The sequence below is a fragment of the Lytechinus pictus genome, chromosome 7 (genome assembly GCF_037042905.1).
Source record: "Lytechinus pictus isolate F3 Inbred chromosome 7, Lp3.0, whole genome shotgun sequence".
Taxonomy (NCBI): domain Eukaryota; kingdom Metazoa; phylum Echinodermata; class Echinoidea; order Temnopleuroida; family Toxopneustidae; genus Lytechinus; species Lytechinus pictus.
Genome location: NC_087251.1, coordinates 20,922,414 through 20,942,959, shown reverse-complemented (window position 1 = coordinate 20,942,959; position 20,546 = coordinate 20,922,414). Strand labels below are relative to the sequence as shown.

The window sequence follows — 20,546 nt, the reverse complement described above, 5'->3', positions numbered from 1 at the left end:
AGGGAATTCTTGAAAATTGTAGTTTTGACTGTTAACACATGATTTACTAATTGTGACGATTTTTTTGCCAGTGGAGAATCAAATATATTTTCTGAGCAGCACTATGGGCGTAATTATTTAATTGGTTGGGTTGCAAACACATTCAGAGGTAATATCTTCCAGTGCCTGTAGGGGCGGGGCGGCATAGGCCTACAGTGGGCAGGGGCGCGAACCACTTCTTGCACTAGGCCTACGGGTTTTTTTTTCTAAAGTGAGAAGAAGAAAACAGATCGAGAGAAGAAGGAAGAAAGGAGAATAAGAGCATTAAGAAACTGAGAGAGGAGTAGGTCAGAAAAAATGGTCGTCGTGCCTGCCCCCTCTCCCTATTAAAATATCCTTGCGTCACCCCTGATCCTTCATTGCTACATAATGAACCAACTGCGAAGTAGGTATGCCTATATGTACAGGGGCGGATCCAGGATTTTCCAAAAGGGGGTAGGGCAAATTTTTCGGAGGAAAAATAATCAACCACAAATTAAGTATATTTCGTACCCGAAAAAAAGGTCTTCAATTTCAAAAGAGGGCACACCTATGTTTTAATGGCATTTTCACATTACAAATTCTAATTTTGCTTCTCAAGGCCGCGCCTGATGTATAGGCCTATTGTTGTCTGATCCGACATCGGCGGAACCTAATTGAGTCATATTCGAAAGCAACCGTGTACCGGGCACTGAGCACTATGTATACCGTTGATACTAGAAATTAAGTTTTAGCCCCGATTCCCCATTCACCCATACGGTACAAGACGGGGTCGGTGCCCATCAAAAACCCCAAGTATCACTGCAAAACTAAAGTTTACTTCTTGAAAGATCTTTTGGCAAAAATAATTAGAATTAATCGCTCCGATTACTTCTAAGCTACATAAAAGCGGCATATAGAACATGATTGGAATTTATCATCCAAGGGTGACATATCAGGTTGCGGAATCGCGATCTCGATTGCAGTCGTCACCGCCCATGTGGCATTAGCCCCCGGTGCCCCCATAAATCCAGACGGCATATCACTGATCTTCCCGCCGCCCCCCTCGGTTCAAAAAATGTTGGTGCCATGTGCACCCGGTGGTCTAATGAAGGTTTATTCGAAACTCATATTTCCCATAGACTTATGGGGGCTGTATTAGGCCCTATAGGATTTATATAATCAATTCCTTGAATGCGCCTGTAGCCAGCTGAAGCTAGCTAGCCGGGATATATATATATGCCTATTGTGCGCCATTGATAGGCAAATAGATAATCGGCGTTTCATTAATGCTCTATATTATAATTATTAATAATTCGCATAAACTGAAGAAATATACCTGATTCAAGAAGAATACTGAAATGTTAGCATATGAGTCACTTCACAGAACTTATATACCGGTATACCCCACCCTCTTTTATCATCAACTTTAATTCTTCTGGACATGGAGTTTTGAAATATGACTTTTATATCAAATTACAAGTATTCTGCAAATAGCAAAAAAAATGAATTGATTTTCAAAAACTGTTTGTGTAATTCTTTGCTCAAATTTCTTTGAAATTAATGAACCTTGTAAACGTGCTTGCTTAGGCCTTTAGCCCGATCTTCCGTCGATGTGTTTATACATGTATTCCACTTTTGTAGAGTAATAATTAGGCCTTAACTCACGTTGTCTTACCCTGAGGAAACATGGTAAAACCAGTGTAAAACTTGTTTGCTTTATTTATCTTTTTTTCTCTCACGTTATGTTTTAGACACTACCATTAATAGTCGCCAACTTCATTATTAAAAATAATTTTTTGACGACATGGCAGCGTCCATCAGAGAAAAACAGATTGGTAAGTTGAAAAAATAAATTCTTTGTAAGTTTTTCTAAACATTTTATGTGGATAATCATAGCATAATTTTATGATAGGAACAAATATGTTCAGATGAACATAGCTTTGTTCACCATGTTTTAACGTTAGCCAATTTGACAAGACATTACCGGACGAGTTGAGTGACTGTTGTCCCATGTATTATTTTTCGTGTGAGTTGTGACGTGGCTATTCTCGACTCTCGGCGCGGCATATTTGTTAAATTGTTTCTCAGACTCAGTCTCGGCCTCGTAATTAAGAAGGCTATTTTTTTTTCATACATTCTGTTTTCACAATTCATTTGGAGAAATATTTAGACCATAAATCACGCTAGTCCCGTGAGTATGGTCAAATACACGGTAAGCCCCTGGGCTCCCGCCCGCGCAGCGGGCGGGAGTTCCCTGGGTTACTTTCTTTACTTTCTTACTTTTTCTGCCTCCAGCTGCAGCTCTGGCATCTGCTCCGACCTTGCTCTTGCCTTGCTTGGTTTGGCCTTGGGCTTGGAGAATGTTGTAGAAAAGTGCACAGACGTCGACTTCGGCACCTCATGATCTTTTAACTTTAAGTAGGGTGTCTGAAGCCACACTGAAAAGTGTCAGCATAAAACAGGCTGATTTAGGGGAAAATATGGCACATTTTTTCGGGGAAGTTCAGGCTACTAGAAAAATGTGATCTGAATTGATTATCAACTTGTGTTTGGCATGTATGGAAAGAGAAAATTCAGGGGCTTCTTTTGACAGAAAGGACAAGTTTATAGGATCATTTTAAATAAGGATTTAGAGATAAATTGCAAACCCTTATTTTTGTGTGTGTGTGTTTTGTGTGTGTGACAGAAAGGACAAGTTTATAGGATCATTTTAAATAAGGATTTAGAGATAAATTGCAAACCCTTATTTTTGTGTGTGTTGAGATTGCCATTTCTCCATGCGTTTTCTATGGGAAAATGAAATTTCTGTTTTGCACAATTTTTTTCACTTTGTCGCAATTTTTCATTGTGATCTGGTTTCCAAATCTTTATAAAAATCATACCATCAGATAGAGCATAAAAAATCCTATTGGACTCTTTATGGACAAGTTTTTGGCATTAATAATAAATTTCAAACAGCTCTCGGAAGCTAAAAATTTGGATTTGTGTGTGTCCATTTCTTAACTACACAGTCTATGGCAGAGAAATGCTGAAAAATGACCTAATTTCATTCTTATTTTTTGCAGCCAATAATTGGATTTTTTTCAAAAATGTTACATTTCTGTCAGTCTGAACGTCATTTCTCTTCAAATTCACAAAGAAAATGTGATATTTTCTTGAAATAAGAAAAATAATTTTTTTCTCCAGACACCCTACTTTAAGAATTGAATTTTGTTTTGTGTTTGTTTTCTTGAATTGAGGTTCACTTAACTCTGTATCGGTAGGCCTACTGTGTCTGTAGCTTATTATTATACTGTTTTGTAACAAGAAATCTAATTTATTTCAATTGTCTAATTTTTGTAAGTTAAAATGAATAGTAGGTCTATGGCTATTTTGTGCTTTTTTTTAGTTTAAATTTACACTTATTTCAACTCTCTCTCTTTCTTTTCGAGTTTATTACTTTGATTCTACTCAATTTTCTCCTCATAATAGCAATCAACAAACATATAAACATACAATATAATACACAATATAGGTAAAATTTTGCTTTAAAAAAAGAATAGCATTTTTGGTCATAAGAGAAAAGCTCTCAACTAAGTAATGTACAGTCCTATGTAAATATATGCTTTAAAAAAACTTTATACATAGCAGTCTTTAAAAATTGTGGAGCAAATTGCGATGCAATACCAGGAAAATTATTCCCTGCAATAAAATTTGTAAAGAACATGAGTGTAGGCAGTGGCAAGAAAGGACGAACCTTATAAACGCCAACCCAAGATACTTAACATAATGGTATAAATTGAAATAACAGAAATTATTTCCAGTAAAAATAAGACAACTAAAAGCCGAACAAACCCTAGACAAACTATAATACCAACAAGAGCTTATATATCAATGCAAATAATTCTGACCAAGTAAACAAGTTTTATATATTTCTCTTTTAAAACATTTAGTGATTTACTTTAAAACAAATTTAAGTTGGAATCAAATTCCAACTGTAAGACTTATGGAATGCTAGTAGAGCACATCCCAGTGGATTTTGTAAGAATTTGGTCATGAATAATAATGCTAAATTGCTTATGCAGCTAAAAATTTATGTTTAGATAAATGATTTTCAATTTGTTACAAATAGCAGTACCATATTATAAAACTTTTCATGTATGAAGCGAGGTGAATTAAAAATGTTAATTTATTATTATTTATTTTTGTACCAGCTGCTTTGAAGCGAATGCTGAATCTGAATGCAGTTCCGACAAAAGCTTCACTTGCAGAACCAGCATGGAAGGTAAAACAAAATATTTAATGAGTATTGCTTTTGACCCACACCTACAAATAATCATCCTCTAGTATACAAATAATGAATGTTTATGAGTGCAATGGACAGAATTTCTTATGAGGTGAAAGATGAAATGATCCATTTACGCCTCACTGAATGAAGTATTCTGTCCATTGCACAAATGATAAGAGCATTCATTATTTGGTCTATATGACACCTAAAAACAGATTCTTTTTCATATGAAATTTATGAATGCAAAATATGCTCACGCAGTGCAAGCTTGGTCTGTTGATTGTCGCGTACATACAACATGTGTGCTGCAAACACGAGTGATTTATTTGTGGTGCCTGCAGTCTGGGTGCACGCGTGCAACTGACAAAATTGTATAGATCCTAAATTGCATGATGAATAGATCCAAAGTTGCATGGATGATGATGTCATTGTAAATGGGCTGAATGACCAATATCAAACAACCAATCAAATGACAATGATCTATCTAGGTGTCATATAAATCTAAATATTTAAAAAGTGGTTGTTACCAGTAGTTCTTGCTGGTTGTTGTTGTTTTTTTTTTTTTAAGTGATATAAATATAAATAATATAAATAATGAAAAATCCCCTCTTTGCACCCAAAAGTATATCTCTAAGTAAATACAATAATGAAGTACCTTCTGTTCTGATTGTTTATATTTTATTTGATCATTTCATCATCATATTGTATTCTTCTTCCAATCTCTTCTGATCCACTTATTATTTCTTATCCTCATGCCTGTGAACATCATCATGATGGTCTACTAAATGGTATCAACATACAACTTTACCAATGTGTTTACAGGTTCTTGTATATGATCGCTTTGGCCAAGATGTTATATCTCCTCTTCTGTCAGTAAAGGAGCTCAGAGATATGGGAGTAACACTTCACTTGTGAGTTCATATATTTTTGATATTCAGTTGTTTTAGACATCACAGAGAATTACGAATTAACATTGACTACATGTATGTTTCTTGTTGCCAAGTAATGCATTAAGGCAAATTACCAAAAGTCAGTTCCAGCTGTTTCAGCATGAATTTACCTATACAAATGTGTTAATGCCTTTCACATTAACTTTTCTGCATTCCCCAATGTTTGGTTTATTATGAAATGTCAGGGATTAATGATGATTAAGGATTGCTGGCAGGATTCCAGTTGAAAAGACTTGCAGGTGACTATAAGAAGGTGCCTCATACCACTTTCTACCTTAGTTGTATGGATAGTCCAATTCACCCTGGTTTGAAATTAATCCAAGTCAACATGTTGTTGTGAAGTGCACTTTGTCCTTGATAAAGCTTTGAAATTTACCATCTTTATAAATGCTTAATTAGTCAAGTTGTTAATAAGCTAAACAAAACAACCAATTTTAATATATTTATATTTCTAACTTTTTAGGTTATTACATTCTGATCGAGATCCTATACCAGATGTGCCGGCTGTGTATTTCGTCCTACCAACAGAAGAAAATGTGCAAAGAATATGTCAGGTATATACCTCTCCATTTGAATACAATACTAGGCATCACATTAATATACATAAATATTTTTTTGTTTCATAAAATTGTTAGTCAAGTTTCTGTTATTGTTTGGAGCATAATTTTTCCATGTGACCACTATTTCATTACACAACTGATATTGAATTATTTAGAGCTACAAAAACATATTTTTTAATACTGTGTTACCTCACAAATTTGTTTATTATTTTGATAGATTATTTCAGACATTTTATGTCTAATTTTGTATGTTATTTCTTCATACAGGACTTCCAGAATCAGACTTATGTAACATACTACTTGAATTTCATCTCAGCAATTTCTCGCCAGAGACTAGAAGACCTTGCCAGTGCTGCTCTTCAGTGTAATGCCGTCAGTCTTATATCTAAGGTGGTTAACTCTTTCTCTAGGCTTCATACGAGCTAGGAAAGTGCTGAAAAGTAACAAGCAAGAAATAATCTGGGCTATTTGGTATACTTTGCTTGAACCTCCAAGCAAGATAATTAAAGGGATTGTATTGAGTCGTCATTAGATGTCTCTATACCTGGCCATTCCTTGTCCCATCCCCTATTTGCAGGACCTGTGTATGTATGGCATGTACCATTATAGAAGATGCCTGATGTTTTATAAGTGTACATCATAACAAAGGTCCAATATCAGATCAGACAAGTGAATATTAACACAAAGATTCAATATCATATGAAATGATTTGTCTCTGTTCTTGACTTCAGAGGAAAAATTGTAATGATCACAAATGTTCATGTCTTGAGTAGTTTATGAATGACATAGGATTGGAGAACAATGGGGTTTCTTATTTTATTGCATTGCCCACTTATTAGCACTCTCAGCATAATTTCAACTTTTGGATGTAACAAGAATATACTTTCACATAAAATGACTCAAAACATGTCACATGTATCCTCTAGTTATCAATCTGCATTACATATTTATGAATATATAGGTTGAAGAGGTTTAGTTAAACCCATTTATAAATAGATTATTCATTATCATTATCTTAAAGGTTTTCGACCAGTATTTGAATTTTATCACCTTGGAAGACCACTTCTTCACAGTCAGACATCAAAACAGAGATTCAATATCATACCATGGTAAGTTAATATCAAACTAGTACCATTATGAAATAGTCCCAAAATCCTATACTATAGGCCCAATATCAGATAGAACATGCCTGTATAAACACAGAGACTCAACATCATATATGGACAGTCTTCTACAGTAAATTAGAAATTAAATAATGTGCCTATACCATGACTGAGACTAACTATTTTCTCATTTAAGTCAGAGATTTGATATCCTTACATGTTTATATTCTTTTTTAGTATACAAAAACACAGACTCTGAGAAAGACAGTTAAAAAGACACTGAGATAAACATTGTCCTTACTCTTGTCATCATTTCTTTATTTCAGCTATCAATCGAAGTGATGTTAAAGACACAGAAATGGATACCATCATGGATACCATTGTTGATAGCCTCTTTTCATTCTTCGTTACCATGGGAACAGTGCCTATCATCAGGTCTGCCAAGGGAAATGCAGCAGAGATGGTTGCAGAGGTTAGTACGATCACAGTTTGATAACTTATATTTGAAATATTTTAGAAGAATTGTTTCATGTGTAGTTTTGACACATCAACTTATAAACAGGAAATGATGATTTGAAAAGAAAAAGGATTCTGATAACTTTCATTATTACCTTATATTTTTCCAGAAACTTGACAAGAAGCTCAGAGAGAATCTGCGTGATGCAAGGAATAGTCTTTTTACCACAGATAGTGTTCAATCTGGTCAGATCAGGTGAGTATGTAGGGAGTTGGTTCTTGAAGAAATTACTCGAATTCAAGAGAGGCTGTAGGAATTCTCTAAGGTTTGAGAACACATAGCAGAACAAAGCTTGGCAACATTGTTAACAAAGGAAATATGAGGAGTAAATGGGCAATAAAATTGTAAGATCAGGAGTGTATGTTTTCCCTCCCCTGGCTGCAGAAAACTATGAACCATTAAAACTTCTTTAAAAAAAAAATTTATTGCAAAGTATGATGTAATGAATTTCTCAAACGACTTGACACTGAGAGTTGACAAAGAAAATATGTAGAGCCCCCTGTTTTATCATATGGAATAAGGATAAACTGTACTTTAATTTTTAACCTACCAAAATCCATTTCTAAGAGGGATGACATTCAGTGTGTTTTCTTGTTTTCCAGGGACAATGTGAAACTCATAATGGTAATGAATTTGATGATGAAAATATTGCTATCTAACTGAATATGTAAAGTATGTGAAATATCAATCACAAATTGCTCAATTGAAGTGAAAGTTTGATATGAAGTAACCTCCAAAATTCCAATACCCTCTACCTGGCCAAACAAGTCCATTTTCTCTATATCTTAATACCAAGCATGCTTATTCCCACTTTCAGGTGTATCTCCAGATACAGGTGGATTTCTATATTAAAGCCTTTGGTATGAAGAGAATGTAGTAGTTGATATAACTAAAGAAGGAGTTTGTAACATTAAAGATCCAATTGATATCAACATTTGATTGTGTTTTTTATCATGGTCTGCAATAGAACACTTATGCTCGATAATATAAAAATAGCGAATAGGCATGAGTGCGATAGTGCGAGATTTTGCAAGAGGTGAAAGAAAGATGCTTTATTCAACGAGGCGTTAGCCGAGTTGAATAGAGCATCTATTTCTTTCACCAAATAAAAAATCTCGCACCATTGCACGAATAAGAATATTTGCTATTTGTGTTGTACAACGCCTCGGAATTTAGCGAAAATATGAAAAAAACAAGAGTTTTTCCCTTCAGTAATCTATGAAAAGGGAGCAAAAAAATTGAAAGCGAAAAGCAAAATCCCACAAGCGCACATGACCTTGGGCATTTAGCCAACAGGCTTATACGCGTATTGCACCTTCATGTTACTGAGCGCAATGAATTAAATGGTATTGTGACGTCACCTCCTAAAGCCGTGCAACGGTACATTTTGGATGGTACGTCTTGTATGCAACGGTACGAATGTTTGACATTTAGCCTCCCATTTGCTCGCGTACAACATGCTAAGTAGGCGTTGTACAATTTCTACCATTGTATATTTTATGTTACAGGGTTCTAAGCTACAGACATGATCTATTCATTATTTTCATTATTCTGTGTTTTTCAACCAATTGTAGTTTTCAGCGCCCTCTCTTAGTGATCTTAGATAGGAACATGGATATGGCCACGCCTCTCCATCATACATGGACATACCAGGCATTGTCACATGATGTACTGGTAAGCCAATCAGCTGCAGTATGCTTGTTATCTATGAGGACTGCTAGTTATAAGAGACCATCATTCATTTAGTATATCGTTAGTAATAGTGGTTCTTATGCGTCACAGTCCTTATAAATTATGGTTAAACAGTGTTTTGAAATAACTTGAGAATTAATTCAACTATGATTTGGTAAATTTCATCATCTTCAAGGCATGAAATTTGTTGATTGTGAAAAGCAAGACTGTCTCATGAAAGTTCTGAAGATTTAGTTAATTGTGGCTATGGGAAGCTATAGTACAAATTTGTCATGCATGCTGTCCTTTTATAGACAAAGAGCATGATTTGTAAAAGCAATGATTTATTACTGAGCATACATCAGGTATCAACAGCAGCAGCATGCTTCGATGATTACATTCTAGTGCCACATTATTGCAAAGCTGGCATACTACTAGTGACATTTATTTTATACAATCACCTTTTTACGTAACATGACAAGGCATACTTCGCGTTCCTCTGTCTGTGATGTTCACTTTAAGATTAAATTTAATGTAATAAAATCAACAACTGGATTCTAAATCTAGATTTATACTTATCACACTGTCATGATTAAGGGATTTATTATATTTCTTTTTTGCCATCAGGACTTCCCCGAAAAATGGATAGAATTTGGAAGATTGTGATTTTGACTACTTAAAAAAGGTTACATTTGCATCATATTTTTTTTCATTGATATTGTTTGAATGAACAGGATTTGCAACTGAATAGAGTGACATTAGAAGAAACTGTACCAATCAGTAGTCCAGGTGGAGGGCCAGGAAGAACCAGGAAAAAGGTCAAGTCTTATGATCTATCCTGCACGGACAAGTTCTGGATAGGACAAAAGGGAAAGTAAGTTAAAATCTCAGGTTAGATTCTGGGCCCCGTCTTACAAAGAGTTGCGAGCCAATCAACCACAACTATGGAAAGCCAGCAACATCAACATCTAAAATGCATGTTCAAAATACTTTCTAATTATGATGTATAATCATAAATTCATTGTTTTCTTGAAAATTCAGTATGCTGCTCTTTGTTTATAAATGACATTGTTTCTCGTAGAAAATATTATGACAATGATGGATTTCCATAGAATTGCGATTGATCGGATCAATTGTAACTCTTTGTAAGACAGGACCCTGATGTATGCTTGTCTGGGATGGAGTTTAGGTTTGGCCTTGAGGCAAGCTTTTATCAGCCTTGGCCTCAGCAGGAGTCGTAAATCTAATGTAATGTGACAGCAATTCTTATTTTTCAGTCTTGTGACATGGCATTTCTGACTTCATTCCTGCTTGTCTCTTGGTTCTTTTGTCTGTTCATTTGTCAGCCATGCAAGGTCATTTGAAGGTCATTGTCCATTTACTTTTATTATCTTTGCCCAAATAAACATGTTTGGTAAATTTTCACTATGAATGACCAGAACTATCCCGATTTGATTTCATTTGTGACTCTTGTGCATTTGTTTTCCAACAGTCCATTCCCTGAAGTAGCTGAGGCAGTGCAGAATGAGTTAGATATTTACAGGGCTTCTGAAGATGAAGTGAAGAAACTCAAATCAGCTATGGTAAGTTAACATATTTTATATATATCATGAGAATGATCTTCATGAAAGTGGAAAGTACACCCACTTGGGTCAAGTACACCCAAAAACCATCTCTGGGGTGTATCCTGGCCAGACAACTGTTTATCGGTGCACACGTGCAAGTCAAATCACATTGACGTTCACCACATCCTACCAGTTACTCATTTAACACCTGGGTGGAGAGTGACGAATGTGGATAAGTGCCTTGCCAAAGGACATTTTCATCTGATTTCAATGGATATTGATTAGTTGTTTGATTTGTTTGCGCTTTGTTATATTCATAGAGTAGCATTATTGAACATTGATATTTCTTTATGTTAATTTAGGGACTTGAAGGGGAAGATGAGGAGGCAATTAGTATGCTCTCAGACGCAACAGCTAGATTAACTTCTGCAGTAAGGTAAGTCTTATGATGGTGATGCTGATGATATATGATGACGATGATGATGATGATGGTGGTGGTGGTGGTGGTGGTGGTGATGATAATACTGATGATGGTAATGTTGATAATGATGATGATGGTGATGGTGGTGGTGGTGGTGATAATACTGATGATGGTAATGTTGATGATGATGATGATGATGATGAGTTGTAGAGCATTCTGCAAAGCATAAACAACATCATAAATTAGTAGATATAACAACGAAAATGATTTATATATTTTCTAAAGTTGTCTTTGACCCCCTACCCTCTACAGCTCTCTTCCAGAATTACTTGAGAAGAAAAGACACATTGACATGCACATGAATATTGCCACTGCTCTTCTTGATCATATAAAGGTAAGAATGATTGCTTTTAAGAAGAGTTTTATATATTGTTTTTGGTAAGTTTAATTTTGGAAGCTTAATTATTAAACCGTTAATTTTTATGTCTATTGTATATGATTATGTTCAAATGGATAGAGAACCAGGAACTTGGAGTTTTGTTTTTAATTGAAGGTGTTTATTGTCATGATATAAAGATAGTTGTTGCTGAACACTGCTGTTCATTGAATTCTACTGAGGGTCTGCCTGTATTCCATTCCTTCTTTAGAGAGTGCAACAGAGCCATTTCACACTTCACTTATTTTTGTACTTAAATGATTTCCATGTAAGTACAAAAATTATTATTACCTAGCATATTTCATTATTAATGATGATTCATAACATTTTTACTTGATTTTCATATTTTGAAGGCCAGGAAACTGGATGTGTACTTTGAACTTGAAGAAAAACTGATGAGCAAACAGACATTAGATAAATCTTTGATGGATGTGATCTCAGATCCTGATGCTGGCTTACCAGAAGATAAGATGAGACTTTTCATTATATTCTACATTTGCTCTCCATCAGTACCAGAGGTTAGTAATTTTGTTATAATTTGGATAAGAAATATATGTGACATTACAGGCAAATTCCAAATCAAGAGCAATTTTACCTGAATGAAATAAAAGTGCATGACAGAACATTTCAACAATATTGAAAGTAGAGTGAAAGAGTACTGCATACTTTCATAAAGCAGTGATATGCATACATGGGCAGAATGCAAATGAAAGAGCTGATGATGTCATGTATTCCTTGGATACTGCAATAAATGAGGAACACTTGAGGATTGTAGTACTTCCTCAGTTTTTAGAATAATATTAATAGACAAAGATCCTATCCGAAACTTATTGCCAAAAATCAGGAAAATCTTGTTGTTGGAGAAATTCTTCATTTTACAAGTTATGCTCATGAATGAAATGCAGTACATGCATTCTGGCTGGGGCATCATTCTCCTCCAGTGATATTTTTTGTGTAATGTGATGTACTAGCATTTCATGATATGCCAGCATTCATATCATAAATTATATACAATAGTCTCATTCATGTATAGTATTTCTATTTTAATTATTATTGTCATTGTATATTATTTTACAGTCGGAAGTTGAGCAATACAGAACAGCATTAGAAGCAGCCGGCTGTAATCTAGCACCATTGGATTATATCAAGAGATGGAAGTAAGTTTGATATTTTTGGTACATTTATGGTTTTTTAATCACATTTTGAATTTGTATAATTATGCAGTTATTTACTATACTTAACATTTATTCATTTCCCTGAGAACAAAAGACAGTCAATATACTCAGAAATGTCCCAATCTCACATCTTCTGTTTATTTATTTTTACAAGCACATTTAAACATGCAAATGAAAAATGCACAATGAAAATACATTGTAATTTTCATTATATAACTTTCAAGGCATCTACAAATACCACTTGATGAATCTCTTTCATATTTGTAGAGCTTTCAGTAAGATGGCTGCTCCACCTAGCCAGTATGGAGGTGGAGGAACGAAGACAGTAGGAATGTTCTCTAAACTCATGAGTACAGGATCCAATTTTGTCATGGAAGGTGTAAAGAACTTTGTGGTCAAGAAACATGTGAGTAGATATATATCAACTCTCTCAATCTCAACAGAGCTATTATTATAACAAGTATGAATGTATTTTCCTTTCCCTATTATGTTGTTTCATTTATAAATTTCCTTTTTATTTATTGTTGTTAACTTAGAATCTCCCTGTCACAAGAGTTGTGGATTCTCTAATGGAGCTGAAGTCAAATACAGTAAGTAGCACTGTATTAAGAATATGCAATGATCCAATCAGAGATTTGCAATTGTATTATAATCATTGTTTTCTTGAACTTTTTTTAATAAATAGATACAAATCAGATTTGCTTTCCACCAATCAAATGTCATGATTTTATGAACTATTATCATGAATTTGTTTTATTTTCATTCAAGGAGATCCTGCCTTACGTTCCATACATACTGTAGTACTGTTCAAGATTTCCTTTCTTTTCTTACCTACAATTTTATATTGAACCTTCTTTAATATATATCTTTAAATTGCCAGATAAAAAAAGAGTCCCTTGTATGTTTTAGCATAGGTCTTGTAGCTCTGTATGGGGAATGTGTGTGCAATTGTATATTTATGATTTTTGTTCATCAGCTAGATTTATTTCATTCAGTTTTGAGGCTTTTTCAAAAAGTGGTGTATTATGTTCATTTTAGTATCTTTGGATTTTCTTTTGATTTTAAGAAAGTACGTTAACAAGTTTTTTATTTGAATTACGCTATTATATATATTGTGTTTTCATTTGTTGTTAGGAAACGGACGATTACAGATATTTTGATCCTAAGCTTCTAAGAATGACAGACAGGTACGTATAATCAAATTGATGATGAACTTGCCATTATTACACCATTAATTCTAATAAACACTCTTTAATATTTAATGTGAGCTTACCAAATGCTGTTGCTTAGCATCATGTTCACAATAAGAATATATTAGAAAAGGGAGAGAAAATTATGCACAGGAAAGTGAATAGTCAAGAAATGTTTCTGTGTCTTTTCTCAAATGTAACTGACCATAATCAATAATCATTTGCAAGAAATTACCATGGTTGATAATGCAAACATGCAGATTAGATATGCTATGTTTAAATCAACCCACATGTGATTCACCTTCATAGTCACCCTTCAATCTTAACTTTATTTGTTTAAAGAGAAATATCAAAATGTTACTGATATTGTCTTTCCTCATGTTTTAGTTCTTCCGTCCCCCGGACCAAGACCCCATACCAGGAAGCCATTGTGTTTGTAGTTGGAGGAGGAAACTATATAGAATACCAGAATCTATTAGACTATGTCAAGGTAAATTTCTTTTTCATTAAGTTTGTGTTAAATTTCAGAACTGTCTTCCAAAGAATTGGGTTTTGTCTAATCAATCAAGATGATAGAATGCCAGTGAAATCTTCATCTAGAATGTATAAGTTAATTTAAAGTTTTCTCTATGATAAGCACCTGTGCATGCATAATTTTGCAGGGATCCCTTTTTTTTTTTAAGGGACAGTTCATCTGCCTCTTAGATGGAAATATCATGACAAACATGTAGATCACTTTTCACAGTTCAGATTGATTGGATCAATCACAAATCTTTATAACACAGGTCCCTGTGATCTTTCTTGTAATGAAGCAATCTAAGTGTCTGGAATGTCTCTCTATGAAATTTTGCCCGGAGGAAGAAATTAATTTGTAAATTGTATAAAACACATTGAAAACTCAATTTCAGTTGATGCACCACTTACTTTCATTTGTTTAAGTAAGGCAATATAGAAGCACCAAAGCTTTTTTGAACTTTGAGACTCATTGTCATCATTGAAGTTTTTACAAATATTTTGTCTTTTTTCATTTGCGTGTTTGCTTTGAAATAGAGTAAATCAAGCACCGGAAGCGGAGGCAAGAAGATAACGTATGGCTGCAGTGAAGTGCTGAATTCTGCACAGTTTATGAAACAGGTAAATTCAAGTATTCTTGATACTATATCTGTAACCTTTAAGCATCCCACTTACATCAATGCACATTCATGCAATTAACTTGAATGGTTATAATTATCAATTTAAATTTATTTGCATTTGTTTCTAAAAACAACAACACTGTATTTAAAAATGAAGGCATCCATGACGAAAAGTAGTTGCCTATTACTGAATAACCGTTAATGGAATCTTTGATTCTGTCCTGTTGGGGGTAACATGCAAAACAATACTCTATAGTAATGTTTCTTTCTTTTTTAGACTTTTTTACCATTATTCAGTCCACAATTTAAAACGTTAGTAACGTATGTTTCAAGGAGATATTATAATCTCAGTCTTGCGAATGTTTCAAGAAACTGCCCCCAAATTATTTTAGTAATACGAGGACAAGCCTTGCACTTCTCATTTTGTTGTCTTGATTGTGCAGTTGTAAGAAGTATATTATTCTGTCTTTTCTTCTCTTCTTTCCCCTCAGATCACTTTACTTGGGGAGGAGCAATGAAAGAGATGTTTACCTTCAAAGTTTCATTCATATGGATGATATAATGAAGATAACAGACATTGTGAATTTAAGATATTTATTGGAAATTTGATGCATTCTCGCAATCACAATTTAAAGGCAATATGCCACAGCGGCTTTACCAGCACCAGTTGAAGACCTTAACTACTGATATAGTTGCTGTATATCCAGGGTGTAGCGTTTGGATCATGAAGTCAGAAATCTTTTGATACTAACAATGAGAGCTATGAATAGTTTACTGCTACTCTATACCACATTAGACCAGAATATCTGCAGAGAAACGAAATGCTTACAGGGCAATTCCGTTAAATAATCAACCTTTTGTACATACAACTTCCATTTTTCTCAAGTTTTACTTCACTTCATAAACTGACCAAGTGATGGTAATTTGAGAGCATTACAGACTGTCAAAAGAATCAGAGACAGACAATTTTATTAAGGTTTCACATTTATGGGGTCGGACGTATATATTTTATGGAATTGCCCTACAGTATGCTTCTAAGCATTCCTGAATTTCAACAAACTTGAGATGAAATGTACATCATTGATTTATGTAACTTCTGAAGGTTTCCATGGCAAAGAAGAATAGTGTAGTAGGTTTCACGGTACATTCTCCTGAGGACGACAAGAACACACTTGTCGAAACGTCGAGATTGGGTGGTCCTTTTCAGGACTGTCAAAAGAACCAGAAATCAGAGACAGAAAATTTTATTAAGGTTTCACACATATGGGGTCGGACGTATATATTTTATGGAATCGCCCTACAGTATGCTTCTAAGCATTCCTGAATTTCAAGCAACACTTGACCAATATTTGCCCATGGAAGATACATGGTGTACCGTGAAACCTACTACACTATCATTGATTTAACCCAAATTTGTGATATCTGTGATCGTCTTATGTGAGGATATTAGCATTAATCTCCTATCAGGATCTATACAGCTACATGGATATACTCTGGTATGAATACTCTTGAATGCTACCAAAAGGTAGCATTCAAGAAATTCACTTATTGCAGATAGGCCTACCCTGATTCCCTTGCAACATACAATTCAATCTCAACTCAAGCAAAAATAAATTTTGACAAATATGTAGTCATTGTGCTTATTTTCTGTTAAAATTCTTGTGTATAGGTTGTTAATCTCATTAATTTTGTTCTCTGATTTTTATGCCCCCTGTTTATTTTACAAAGTGCGAAGTAAGATACTATGTTTAATCCAATTCTTGTTATGATCTTGAAGAAAATATTGCATGCTATTATCGTATTCAGTATACACAGTGCACACAGACCCTTGATCTGTTACACTCTTTGAACTGCATAGATTTTTTAATGAATGATTTTACCTCTCTGTGGTAATCATAGAGTAAAGTAGAAGTATACTATTACCACAAAACTTGAATTGCAGATTTTTACAAATTTACCCATATACAGTGCGTATCAAAAAAAAGTTTACACTTTGAAAAAGCCCTGGGAATTAAAAAATATACAACATTTGGGTAATTTTTTCACATATCTTGGGTTTAGGTCTCATCTTTCCAATGAAAGTAAAAGTTTTGACAGAATGTTACACTTGAGTGAACACTGCCCATTTTTGTAAAGCTCGTAGAAATCTGTTTGCGCAGAAATGCTCGTTTTCACGCTGTGTCAAGTGGAAAGGGCGAAATCAAACTTACCCTGCGAAACATTTCTCATACATTTCCCTTGCACTTTTAGTCAATTAAAATAAAACGGATATATTCAAGGATTTTGTAACAATTTTGCCACCCTAATTTAAATTTTAGCACTGAGTAAGCACAACCTTGCCAGCTGGATCCGAGGACACAACTGAATCTGAACAAAAGTTTATATCAGACATCTCCAGCATTTTTTCACTAAGTTTTTATCATCTAAAGTGGGTTAACATTTCATTTTTCTTTTAATACTTGTTTCTCCACACTTTTCCCAAGCTTGACAATGATTAACAAAATGAAAATCAAGCCTAAGCCATTTCGTGTAAATCACAGCTCAGTGTAAAGCAAATATCGTCACGATGGCCTTGGTGTGTGGGGAATGGGGTGGGGCGCAACGCACTCTTCGAAGTGTTTTGGGCAAAGAAGCAAGTTAAAAAAGGTAAAAAGATAGCTTCAAATCAATTTTACTAGCTAGATTCCACGTGTTCTTCATGATTAAGGTCTACTTACTTCGCATAACTATTTCAAAGTTCTGCGCAAATCATTTTTCACAAACTTTTCAAAAGTAAGTGGTGCTCACTCAAGCGGAAATATTTTTCAACAGTTATATCGTCATTTGCTTAAATGGATCTGTACCAATGTTAAAATGTGGAAAAAAATCAGGATATTACAAATGTATAATTTTACAGGATTTTTTCGAAGTGTAAACTTTTTTTTGATACGCACTGTATAGATCACCTGTTCATCATTTTGGGTATATAAGATTGTCCAGTTACGATAAACCCATAATGCTTGAATAATAGGAATTACCACATTTGATATTCTCAGGATGCTCATTTGAATTTGAAAAGGAGTGTATCGGCAGATACCTCTTCGTGATATGTTGATCAAGTTGCCTAAGAACCCTGGTAGGTGAATTTGTTTGGAATTGGCAGTTCAGACATTTTAGCAGTGGCTCATTGGGGGAGGAGGGGGGGGGGGGACAGGCTGTTTTGTTATGTCTAGATGGATCTGTAATGTATTTATTGGAGACTATTAAAATTTACCCCTTCTAAATTTATGAAATACTGGCTATACTACCCAATAATGGATGACTGCAGCTTAAACCTATGCCATCCTATTATTCATGAAATCAATGCTTGCTTAAATGATTTATGAAATGTTTGTGATCTATTTATTATTTTTTATATGAAATAACCTCTTGCATTTTGTTCTCATTATTAATGATTGAATCAATTAGTACCAATTATAGTTGATAATAATTTACTTAATAATTCATTTTTCTATAGAAGTTCAACTGATCATCGACCCAATATTTTTAAAGAAAATTAACCAAATGGAAGTCCCCTACCCCAATAAAAGCAATTCATTATCTATTAATCATCTGTGTCAATGAAATTGAACTTTGCTCCCACTTGGTTAAGTTGATAGCAAATCATTACCATGTTAATAATAATAATGATAATACAAAACATTTATAGGGCACTTAATACGGGCGTTTCTAAGCACGCTGTGTTGTGTATTTAACTTTACATGGGGAAAAAACATGAAATAGAACATGTGAATGGTTCTCCTTTGTTCACTTGGTTATATGTTATAGTAAGGTTTTTTTTATGTCAATCGCATTCCATTGACAAGTTCAAGATTCAAGCATTTGTACACAGTTTGATTTCTATTATTTTCAATTCCCATGTATCCTAGCCCGAGTTATCTTGGGCATAGGGCACTATGGAGTTAGAGAAGACAGTCAAACTTGCTTATATCACCCTCACATAAGTTACTTTAGTCAAGAATTTGATTTGAAAGTTAAAGCAATTATTAAACATCAGTCCCTGCACATGGACAAAGGCCCGTAATGCAAATGTTTGTGATTAATCGCAAAATGGAAATGTCCAATAAAGATAATTGCTGCATGTGCATTTCTAATCAGACCTTTTGTTTCGATTTTGCATTATATTGCAAGCCTTTGTGTTACATTGCCCTGTGGGAGTTTGACTGTGTAATGTTATGTTACCTTAGGCTTATGACACTGAGAAGAATATACTTGCTGATTTACTGTAGCTCACAATGCTGAAGGGACATTACAATATAATAATAAAATAGTGAAATAATAGTCGACTCGGGGATGGCTTTTCTGGATATAGCTTTGAACAAAACAAACCAGATGAAATAAGGTATGAAGATTTTTTTTTATGCCTCCGCCAAAGGAGGCATTATGTTTTCAGTCGTCTCTACAGTACACACTGTCCAAGTATACATAATGGAGTGGTGATGATCTGATTAGTTAATGGGTCAGGAGGTCAAAGTTCACAGAGCCTTTTCCATACATTTAAATATCTTTTTCATGTGATAACTGAAGGATGTCTTGAGGGATTAATTTCAAATTTGGCTCGGGTCTGCATAATGGCATAAAATTATGTAAGTAGCAGTGATCTGATTTAATTTGGGCATCCCAAGGCCAAAGGTCACAAGTCATCATTTGAACATGTTTAGAAGATAGGTGTGTGATATATAATTGATCTGACAGTCTTGGGGCATATATGTTAACAGCCCGAATTTTGCAATCCATCAAATCTTCTACATGAAGCCATTTTGGAGGAAGGAGAGCCGACACTTCCCCCACTCGTATCTCACTGTGACCCTTTGATTCTCAAAAAAAATTCTTAGCAGTTCTGAGTAGATTCCATAGAAATTACAATTTACACACATGGTCTGGAAATTTGTCACATGTCTGAAATAAAGTATGAATTTGTTGCTGTAAAACACATATTGGTGGTGATAGTGTGCAGCATTTGACTTTTTGATTTTCAATCACTTCTTTTGGGGAAGTGATCAGTGTAATCTGACTATTGGAATGGGGTAGAAGTCAAGAAGTTTTTTCAATGTGCATCATATATAATTATCGACTTTATTGTATTTCTCTTGCTGTATATAGCTACTACATGTATATGAATAAAATCTATGTGTGATATCAATAAAGTTTTGGATCTGGTATATTTGTAAGCTTTATGTAATAAATTAAGATTTGATGTAGGGTATAATAAGGTGCTGTAAGGAATAATGAATGAATGAATGAAAGAAAGAATGGACGGACGAATGAATGAATAAATGATGAAAAAAGAATGTCTGGATGAACAATGAATGAAAGAATAAATTGATTGGTGGATGATGAATAAAGCATATTTGTTTATTCTTATGAAATTTTAAAAAATGAATAGTTATTTCAAAACAGTTTTTGAATAGGAATTCGAAAAAAAAGAGATGGAGATGTTTGAGTCTAAAAATATCCAGCAATTGTGTAAAAGATTCAAATAAAAGTGTAGAAGAGTATTTCAAAGATTATATCAGGCG

The 20,546-nt window shown here is 34.2% G+C and overlaps 1 protein-coding gene across 1 annotated transcript; it reads left to right on the top strand.

Moving 5' to 3' along the window:
- Window positions 1-1,756: 1,756 nt before the first annotated feature.
- Window positions 1,757-20,174, top strand: LOC129264773 (sec1 family domain-containing protein 1-like). Its single transcript, XM_064102191.1, has 21 exons — window positions 1,757-1,835; window positions 4,194-4,264; window positions 5,090-5,178; window positions 5,681-5,771; window positions 6,045-6,167; window positions 6,799-6,886; window positions 7,207-7,352; window positions 7,507-7,592; window positions 8,972-9,071; window positions 9,803-9,942; window positions 10,561-10,651; window positions 10,996-11,069; window positions 11,367-11,448; window positions 11,844-12,008; window positions 12,568-12,647; window positions 12,933-13,071; window positions 13,202-13,255; window positions 13,800-13,852; window positions 14,243-14,345; window positions 14,906-14,989; window positions 15,480-20,174. The coding sequence occupies exons 1-21, from the start codon at window positions 1,805-1,807 to the stop codon at window positions 15,504-15,506; spliced, it is 1,917 nt and encodes a 638-aa protein (XP_063958261.1). The 5' UTR covers window positions 1,757-1,804; the 3' UTR covers window positions 15,507-20,174.
- Window positions 20,175-20,546: the final 372 nt, after the last annotated feature.

Bases quoted from the DNA above. Each gene is read 5' to 3' on its own strand.
- LOC129264773 (XM_064102191.1), top strand. From the start codon at position 1,805: ATGGCAGCGTCCATCAGAGAAAAACAGATTG. The intron at 5,179-5,680 runs GTGAGTTCATAT...CTAACTTTTTAG, and splicing joins ATGGGAGTAACACTTCACTT to GTTATTACATTCTGATCGAG. The intron at 9,072-9,802 runs GTAAGCCAATCA...TTGAATGAACAG, and splicing joins CATTGTCACATGATGTACTG to GATTTGCAACTGAATAGAGT.